The 10,614-nt window shown below is 33.5% G+C and overlaps 1 protein-coding gene across 1 annotated transcript in view; it reads right to left on the reverse strand.

Annotated features, from left to right (window-relative positions):
* The window catches only part of LOC123562895 (uncharacterized), a 36,080-nt gene extending 29,569 nt beyond the window's left edge, over positions 1-6,511 (reverse strand). Inside the window, exon 1 of the mRNA XM_045355481.2 lies at positions 6,318-6,511. Coding sequence (XP_045211416.2) covers positions 6,318-6,328 — 11 coding nt within the window. The 5' untranslated portion in view covers positions 6,329-6,511. The remainder of the gene's footprint in view (positions 1-6,317) is intronic.
* Between the last annotated feature and the right edge of the window lie 4,103 nt (positions 6,512-10,614).

Below are 10,614 nucleotides of genomic sequence, written 5' to 3' on the forward strand. Positions count from 1 at the left end.
GGCATCTGTGAAGTTGACCATATTTAATTGTTTTCGTGTAACTTTGATAAGTTTTCACACAGTTATTGTTACTTTCAAACATTACATATATTGCAACAATATTTGTTACTTATTTATAAACTTGAACCCAAATAATAAAACAGTTATTGACTGTTAAGCCATCAGATATGATGTGATATTCAACGGAGGAGGACAATATTGACCTCTTCCAGTGAATACCATAGCATATCCAATGGCTCAAGGGTCAATAATAATATAATTTTCAAAACGAAATTAACATAAATAATTGACAGAAAACTCAATAAAATTATTGCTCTTTTTCACTCTAACTTTTAGAAAATTATTATATTTATATAGCAGTCATAGATAATTATCACTCACACGGGCGTGTTAAATTTGCATATATATTATTTTTGTATCTGTATTTATTTTATGTAATAAGTTGTTTTGAAACAAACATAATATTTTGATGGCAAATTTATATTTATAGAAAGATTTATTGATAATATTTCTTTAGTACTAATATTACGAGATTATCCCATTTTTGTTTTCATGCAAAAATATAGCCAAGGGAGACAAACAGATACCGATTAAGTACGGCTGTTATATACATTCTTATTACAGAAACACAACCTAAAGTATAGATTTGTACCAGCATCGTGTTGACTTGTCAGGAAGTTATCAGTAGCGCGGTACGGTGACCTCGGAAAAGGGCGCATAACATGCGAGATTGTCGGCTTATATGGAAATTCCAAATGAATTCATATTATTGTTTGTTTTGATTGATAGAATCCTGTTTTACGGCCCTTTCAGTATTTCAGTTATGTCAGGCAGGTAGACAAGCTTACTGCCGCTCATTGGCTATTTTTTTATTAAAAATATAAGCATTCTTAATTTATTAAGACTTATTATACAGCCATTCTATTTAAACTTATTCTTTCTATAATACGTGTAAAATAAAAGCTCAGTACATAATCCAGGATCGGGAAGGGATTTAGCATCTTTTTGAGTGACCTTTCCCTCTAGTGTATACTGCTAGTTTCTATTTGACCAACATTGCAAATTTTAATATATTTTTATTGAATTTTAGGAAAGACAATATTTTTGAAACAAGCCGCGAAACAAACGGCATCTGGACGAACATTCACCATTCTATATCGTTATGTCGTCATGTAAACGGAAGGGGAACCTGTACGTGATGGCATGTTTAAAATTCATAATTTAGTCGTTTCTATTCAGGCTTTTTCCCGTCCTGTGCAACAAATAACAAATAACAGAAATATTTAAATGAAATGAGCCGCGCCTTGTGAAAACCACATACGGTGGCTTTGCAGTCTGGTCAGATCCATGCTGTTCGCAAACGGTTTCTTAAATTGCAATAGGCTTTAAAAGCGAACTACATAGATCCTGACAAGACTGCGCAAGCTGGTCTGGATCAAAGCTAGTCGCAAAGCCACTATGTTGGTTTCTTCATGGCGCGGGCTCAAATAACATATGTTAAAACGGGTAGAACGGTAACCATTTATGTAAATGTTTTGACGTGTAATCTTTGCAAACAGTACACGGCGGAATCTTAAAATTCATACGTAACATTCGAATTTTAAAATTCCGTTGTACTGCTTGCAAAAAAAAAAATAGCGTATATATATAAACTGTCAATTTTTAGGACTGCCTACGTGGTCTGATTCACTGAGATATCTCACTGATGGAGGACTGTAAGTTCGACCCCCGCTACCGAACATGGCTCTTTATGTGAGAACACTTGGTAGGTTGTGTCATAGGTTAGGGGTTTAGTACTGGTCGTTCCCAGGAACAATGTTTAAGGAAACTACCCGCCATACTGTTGAAACGAGGGTAAAAACTTGATTCAGAAAAGTAATCAACTTTTTTAACAGTCTTATTACTGTAGTACTTACTTAAATTCTATAAATCTGCCTTTAATTGTATCATTAATACAATTAAACGAAATTCACATTCGGATAAAACTGTGCGGAAATGTTTGTATTTTAATTATCCCATGCTTACCTAATGCAGCTGTAACGTTTATTAAATAGGGGTTCCGTAAAATGCCATAGCATTTTAGATTTTACATTTTAAAATGTAGTACACTATATAGACCATACTTAGTTTCGGAAAATAGGTTTTTTCCAGTAAAGTCTTTGTTTTGAGTTTAACGCTTTTTTTTTCAACAATTTTTCAGTCATATAACGGCGGGCTGTTAACCTAACCAGTTTTCCTGGATTCTGTACCAGTACAAACCTGTTCTCCGCAAGTAACTGCCAACTTCCCCACATGAATCAGAGGTGGAGGACTAATGATATCAGACACAGTGTCGTTCATCAAATAGTCACGGAGAACATACGCCCCGTCCGAGGATCGAACTAGCGACCCCAAGATCCGTAGACCAACGCTCTTACCTATTGAGCTAAGCGGGCGGGCTTCAGTAAAGTCTTTTTCCGCATATTTTGCAACCATTGTCAAATACATTACCAAAATATGCATAATCGACGATTCTTCTTTTTTGCTTTTCTCCGAGTTTGAAAAAAAGGGTTTATGAAGTGGCTATTGAAATGAACATCAAGAACTTCTAGTAACTTAAAAGATACGCACTTTTCAATGAAATATTTTGAAATACTGCATGTTATAAAATGTGTAATATTTTTACGATTAGATTGAAATATTTAAATTCATGTCTCATAACTGCTTGTTTATAGGTTTCCAGGTAGAATTATTACAAGCCATTTAAAATAAACACATGTAACGTTACATAACGATTACATGTCTTTTAACGACGCTGCAGTAGTCAAGTTCAAACGGTTTTACTACAAAAACGCTTCGGTGAACTTTTTTCTATTTGGCATAGATATTAACAACATAATGAATTTCACATACAAAAATTTGGGAAAAATTCCACGGGCCAATGTTTTGCAAAATGGATCAGAAGCGATTTTCTTCCTGAATTTTCTTAAACAACCAAATGTCTGTTTTCGCACCTCCTTCGAAAATTCAGATAGAAAATACCTGTTCATGTTAATAATCACTAAGAAATTGGCTTTATTCTGTCGTTTGATATATAATCTAATGCATTGACGCCAACAATACGCTTGTAGTATCGAGTTTTTTTACTATTTTAGTGCTACCATTAACGGACCCTAAAAAGCGCGAAAACGGGTCATGTTTGCGACGTCATGGTAACGTCATACGCATGTTTATTGCTCTAAAAGATGATGATATCAATTGGAAATATCTTCAAGATTATTTTGGTATATAAGACAATCAGCAAATCTTAAATTTTGACAAAGTACCATTCCCCCTTAATCATTTATGATAATGAAAAATGACAATATCTCTCCTAGGTTTTGAAAAATAGAAGATCAAAATCGATTTTCGGATAGTCAAAATTTCAGACGTTTCCCAATTTCAAGGGCAAGAACTTAAAATTGGAAAATTCAATTCTTATAAGTTGTATTGGTGTCTTAATTAATTTTACCACCCTTAAATTTCACGATTTTAAATCCAAAAGTGGTTTTGAAAAAATGTAAACCCTTCAAACAACATTCAGTTAGGAATTTATCACTTAGTATGGAAATTAAACATATTTCTGTTTTTCCCAATTTTGGGCATTATCGCGCTTAATTTTTCAAATTCAGTGGGCATAGGCACCTTTATTTTTTCCAAAAAAAAAAAAAATCACTGAATCCGAATATTTGCAATTGCATCCTCATGCATGTCTTAAGTCGGGCTGGGTTCTTTCCGCTGTATTGAACAATTCGCAGAAGTGCCTACTTCATCACCTAGCGGCACATCGGAGGCCATGTGCGCCACTATCAAGGACACACACACTCCGGATCTAATGATGAATAACACCATAATTCCTTACTTTTTGAGTGGTTGGGTCATCAGCTACATATAGTCTTAGACGCATGAATTCCCATCAATATCACTTTGACGCATTAAAACGACAATAAAACCTGTTTTGCCGTTATAATTCCGGACCGCGTAATAAAAAAAATGATTTTATGTACGTGCGCGCGGGTGATTTTTTTTTCTCGAGAATGAAATCATTGATGCGGTCGTTCCGACGAACGAGATATCAATTTGGTATGGCCTTAAAGTGGCCAGGGTGGATAATTGTGACTTTATCCTCATTAATAAGAACGTCTGTTTGCTAATTAACTAGTATTTATTTTAAAGGGAAAGGAACGTTATTCGTATGTTAATTCCTCTGCTAGGAATTCTTAGATTATTCAAATACGTGAAAGAATTTTCAAATTCGGCTTAAGAATAAAAATGTTATAAAGATTTAAATGTAGGATCAAAATGCAGTCAATATTATTTTAATGGCAACTTTAAACAAAATGGCGGATTAATAAAATTTCTATATACATATCTAAATTGTATATACTTATTTCTGTAAAATTACTGCTTTTCGGTTTCCAGCTTTAATAAAAAAAATTGCCATGTTTTACATCTTACACTATAGAGACCTTGGAAATTAATATATAATAAAGGTCATTTGCTAAATATTCTTCGGCAGTGTGTAAATGATGTCATAAACACTAAATTGGCTGCATTCATGATTAGCTATTTTCTTAAATTTCAAACTGCCAATCTTTTTCAGTGGTGGTCCGATTTTAAAAATTCTTTCAGCGTTATGAAAAGCTTGATAGTGGTTTTCATATCTAAACTAAATCATTGGCCTTCAGAGCTGTGGGTTCGAAACTTGCTTTGGAATAGAATTCCTCTTGTGAAGAAGTCATCCAGCCGGCTTAATGAAGGTCAGTGGTTCTTTCAAGGTGCCCGCCCATGCCTGACAGAATACCTGGAGGGGGCACCTGATGTTTTGCGCAACCGTCAAAGGCTGAAAAAAGTTGTCATTTGGTCTATCGGTGTGTCTCTAAACACAACAAATAATTAAAATGTTTTTCTTTACAAAAGTCAGGACAAAATGTATCAACAATCAATTTTCCTAACAAGAGAATAATTGAGCCGTGCCATGTGAAAACCAACATAGTGGGTTTGCGACCAGCATGGATCCAGACCAGCCTGCGCATCCGCGCAGTCTGGTCAGGATCCATGCTGTTCGCTAACAGTTTCTTTAATTGCAATAGGCTTTGAAAGCGAACAGCAAGGATCCTGACCAGACTGCGCGGATGCGCAGGCTGGTCTGGATCCATGCTGGTCGCAAACCCACTATGTTGGTTTTCTCATGGCACGGCTCAGATAATAAAAACGTTTCCTAATTACACACTACTAAACGACGTTTTAATTTATAAATCAGATTTAATTGTACATGAGATGACATGTTTTGCAATGAATTATTGAAATAAATGTTAGGAGTGAACTAGATCTATAACAGGAAAACTTGCAGAGAAATTCTTGAAACATGGTTTTTACCTGAACAGAACTGCAAATTGATATGAATTCAAGTAAAGCCATTGCAGGGACATGAATTAAAAAGAATATCTGTTTGTTTTGCATGTAACATCAAAATATCTTCCAATGCTGAAACCCACTGGTGATCACTCGGTGGGACAAACAGTATATGAAGATGTTTCTTAAATGCAACTTTGAATATGTAAACTCATGTAAATCATTTTATTACATTGCTGATCGGAATCTGGTCGAAGTGAAATTATATTTTACACCACCATTTTTTCCTGTGTCTTTTTCAGTTTTAGAGCAGATTGGCATATGATTTCAATAAGTTATATAAAAGTTCTAATCAATGCTATTATTACCTGCCTCCTATAACTCTATGTCTGGAGTGACAATTTATGATTTTATCAACGTGCTTAGTTATGTTGACATATTTTTTGCTGATAAGCCTTTAAAATTCTAGGTTTGCTCTATCGCAATAACGGTAAATTATGAAGCGAAACACTCTCTGCTTAGTTTGTTAACCTGTGCCAGTATTTCTCAACGCTCTTAGTCTTAAAATTTGACTGATAAAATTTATTATCACCCTACATATGCAGGGCTGTGACCATTTTCAACGCAATTTGGCGTGAATATAAATCTAAATGAAAGCGAAAGATATGCTAAGACGAGTATTAAACTGGCCGTTGTACACAAGGTATAATTAATATTTGCTTCGTCTTTCCAAAATTTTGACCCTAAGTCTATTCTTGTTTTTTTTATTGTTATTTATTATATTTCAAATATATAATGATATTTTATGTAGTGCAATACCTTCAACTGAAAATAATGCAATGTCACAATACCAGTTAAATAAATACATTTTTTCAAACACTCGATGTTAAACGTTTGTAATTTAACGCTAAATTTATTGAATATAATATACTGAAACAACTTACTTCAATATCATTTTCTTCAATCCTATATTATACACATTTACAATTGAAAGAGTCTTCTTGTCCAGTTGTTGTTTGTTGGCAAATGTACAAAGGCAAAAGCTACGCGATATTAAGTTTTATAGGTATATTTCCGACGCTGCTGCACGCTCTCAACGATGACTTTGTCTCAGTATCCAATGCCTTTGTTTGATCGATAACCTGCGTGGCCCTCTTGTCTCTGTCACTGTAATCTTACTCTAACCCGACTTATAACATCTCTCCATATCTAATTACTGAGCTAAATATCGAATTAGTCAAATAAATGGCAACGACGAAATCTCTAATTTTTTCAGGCGCTTCATTATCTATATTATTAGCGTCCTTTTTATGTTTAGAGTTGGTAATAAAACATCAGTTTTCTTTAAACAAAGACACGATCCGTGAGTGTTAGCTTAATTAATTTGAATGCAGCCTATTGTTTCTTACATACATGTATTCTCAAACACGTTTTTATATATAAAGCTACATAAATAATATAACAATGCATCCAAGATAGAATGGGGACACTTTTGCTTCTTATTAGCAGTGTACTTTATGTTAATAAAGTAATGTGCTTATTCATGCAAGAATGTTACAAAATGATTAAAAATAACATTTTCTATGTTTAAAATAAATGTTAATGCATTTATCAAACACTTTTAACTTGGTCTTTTAATCTTTCAGTACATTCTACAATATTATTTTTTTACTCCAAATTAAAAAATATACTCTACACTAGATACGTTTAGTTTATTTACTTAAAATGATCTAGTGCTGCAACCAATGTCTCAGGAAAAAACAAGATTAGAGTAAACACTTAATCGGAGGAGGAGTATGTATGTAACATACATTACACATCTTAATAATTTTGTTTTACTTATTGTATCTATTATCTAGAAAATATTCTAGAAAAATAATATTTATCAAATTTCTTGAACGTTGGTTCTATTTAAAAGACATGCAAGAAGAAAGTATAGCCACAATATCAATATACTGATTTATTTATTTTGATTATAGAGAGTACATTTTAAGATGATTTCAGTGTCTGAAAAATAAATTGCACATGTTTCTGTGTCATTTGAAAGTGATTTAAGTATTACTCTAGATGAAATATCAATAAAACATAAAAACTATGACACTGTTCAATCATACGATCACAAAACTTATATATGCAGTCTTTCAAGTGAGTAAAAGGGCAAGTTTTGTAAAACGTGTATTTTGAATCTAGAAATAGGTTCGTTCTAAGGAAATAAACAAAGCCTTCCCAGTTAGCTCAATAGGAAGATCACAGATCTATAGATCATGTGATCTTGACTAAGATATCCGGGCGAGACCCGTTGTTTTTCGTGACAAGAGACATTGTGACTGAGTTCATTTGACCTGTACCTCTGATACATATGGAGAAGTTGGCAGTTACTTGAGGAGACTAGATTAGTACTGGTATAGACTCCAGAAACATTGGTTAGGTTAAACTGTTATTAAACTGGGAATGGAATGAAGAAACTTATTGTAATAATTTGAAATATTTAAACACTAAATATTTTTGATATTTTAAATACAGCCACAGGCAATATTATACTAAATAGTGGAATATTCTTAGATATACTGGAGCATTATGAGATACACTGAGATATATAAACCGTTTATTAATAGTAAAAGAATAAAACAGGACCTCCTTTATCAAAGGTCCAAACTGTAGAAATATACTTGAAAGCATTTACAATAAAGTGATACACTTTAAGATCAAATTATAATCAAATGTCATTCCTAAAAATTTAAAGGAATTATTACAACCGACACCAAATTCATAGGCTCTTAATGTTATGACAAATGTACTTGGTAATTTTTTTTCCTGCATGATATAGGCTACAATGCTATTTTTTACTGTTGGTTTCCCTTTTTATATGAATCGGTCATAAAGCAACATATAATTTAATAGCTAAACAACAACAGAACAAATATGCAAGAACAGGTTACATCGAAGTCAAAATATCGTTATTCACATCTCAAGACGTTGCAGGGTGTGATTCCTGTAAACATTCTGTCTCTGACTATGTGTAGTTCATATGTTTTGGTAATTTCGGTACGACTGTAGATTAAGATTTTAGTCAATTTATCATTTTTATGGCAATATGTTTTTAGCAACTCTCAGTGTCATACAGAAAACATTTAATATCTTCTTGAAAGTTTTTATTAGTATTTTGTATTTGTTTTGCTAATGCTTAAGTATAAGTCATATTATTACATACTCCTTTCAATTCCCCGTTAAGTTACAATGGTACCGGAAACGTCAATATTTTTCCATACACTGACGCCTGAATTTCATATCGGGTGCGTGACGTAATGTAATGTGTGCCATTGCATTAATTCTTCTTTTTTTAGTTCAGTATTGTCAACTGAACAAATTCATAATATTTATATTATATTTATACGTGTAGATAAGTATGTTATAAAAAGGATATTATCTTTGCATCGGGAAATATGCACTCGTTCTTTAGCGGAAGAATATTCACGCTGCAGAACTCGTGCATATTTCCCGATACAAAGCTAATAACATATAATTATTCTGGAATGTTAAGATAGATTAAGAATACATAATTTTAGCACTAAAAATGTATTTAAGTATTTTGCCACATAATAGAGAGTTTGAGATTTGAACCTTCGCCTTCCCCTTCAACGTCTCTTGCGAAGTTAACGTGTGTTTTTGAAGTTCTTTTAAAATTCCCTGAGATTTCAATCTTTAGCATGAACCTTACTTCTTTTAATCCACCCTTTCAATGTATCCGTAATTATGATCGTTTTTATCGTGTATTTTGGTATCAACGGTATAAAACGGTATAAAACGGTATTGTAATGCTTGAATATTTTGAACTTAAAATAATCGCTTCGTAAATTAAGTTTAATATATGCAATAAGCAAACACAAAAGGCATGGCCATAAAATATAAAGGACAGATTCACCCGTCATGCTGTTGACTAGTATTTCATAGTTTTTCTTGAAGTTTTTTCACTTTGAATTGGTATATGTAGACAACGTACCTGCCGAAAATTTAACCTTTTAAAAGATATGTTGATAACATGAGCCAATATACACAAGTTATGAATACATTTAACAAGCGAATTGAAACAAATGTAAGATACTCTCGTGATATCATACGTTTTAGCATCATGAAACTCTGCATGACACTGTAAAATGCCAAACTCTAAGACAGCACGACCGTGCCAAGTCACCATGTTTCTAGCGAAACAGTGGGCATATACATGTATTTGTTTGAATATACTATTTTATAAGTAAACCATGTGCAGATCCAGGAATTTCGGTTAGTGGGGCACCGGCTTTAATGAAGGGGGTCATCCATTTCAAGGGGGGTGGGGATGGGGGTCACACCGAGTTACAAGACCGATTTTCCATGTAAAATCAGGGGGAGGGGGGACTGACCCACAATGCCCCTCTGCCAGGCTCTGGGTCCGTGCTTGTAAAGAATGGAGTTATCCAATACGGCTAACAGGAAACCTCTCGCATCATGAGATCATAGATCTGAAATTGTCTGATACTTCAGAAGAATTTTCCGTCTTACTAGTTCCATTTTATGTTTATAATCAAACGAAACTGTCGTGTAAAGTGTCAGACAGAAACGGATTGTTTTTATGTGGAAGTGAATTTTAAAAGTTCCACCAAATGATAATCGCGCGTAATTATTTACTTTTCAAGTAAAATGACTGTCCTGCCATGTGCTTCCTTCCAGATTTCAGTTTTTGATGCCGAGATTGTGGACAGAGTAGATGAAAAAAGACTGTTGTTTTGACTTTCGTGATATCACATCTTCGGACGTTCAGAACTTCACTTCATACAACAAAAATGCCCATCTAGTATAATCGATACCGCCTGGGGACACAATCATGCCGTAGAAGTTAAAGTTTCTACAAAATCTCAATGCTTCTCAAATTCAGTTGATAACTTCATACTTCCAGGTTCAATTAAATGTATTTAGTTAAAATTACACGCATATCGGTGACGTGTTACCCAAAATATATATGAGAGACATTGAAGGGGAAGGCGAAGGTTAAAATCTGAAACTCTCTAATGTCATGCAAAGTATTTTGTAATCACTTTACAATATTTCTAAACTAAATTAGATCAGTCAAAACTAGACTAGACTAAACTAAACTAAATTAAATTAAACTCTACACCCATCTACATTTCCGCATATTGTAAAATATGGCAATGAATATTTTTAACCTGTTTGTATTGGAAATGAGAAACAAAGTGCAGTGCAGTT

This window comes from Mercenaria mercenaria, chromosome 2 (genome assembly GCF_021730395.1).
Source record: "Mercenaria mercenaria strain notata chromosome 2, MADL_Memer_1, whole genome shotgun sequence".
Lineage (NCBI taxonomy): Eukaryota > Metazoa > Mollusca > Bivalvia > Venerida > Veneridae > Mercenaria > Mercenaria mercenaria.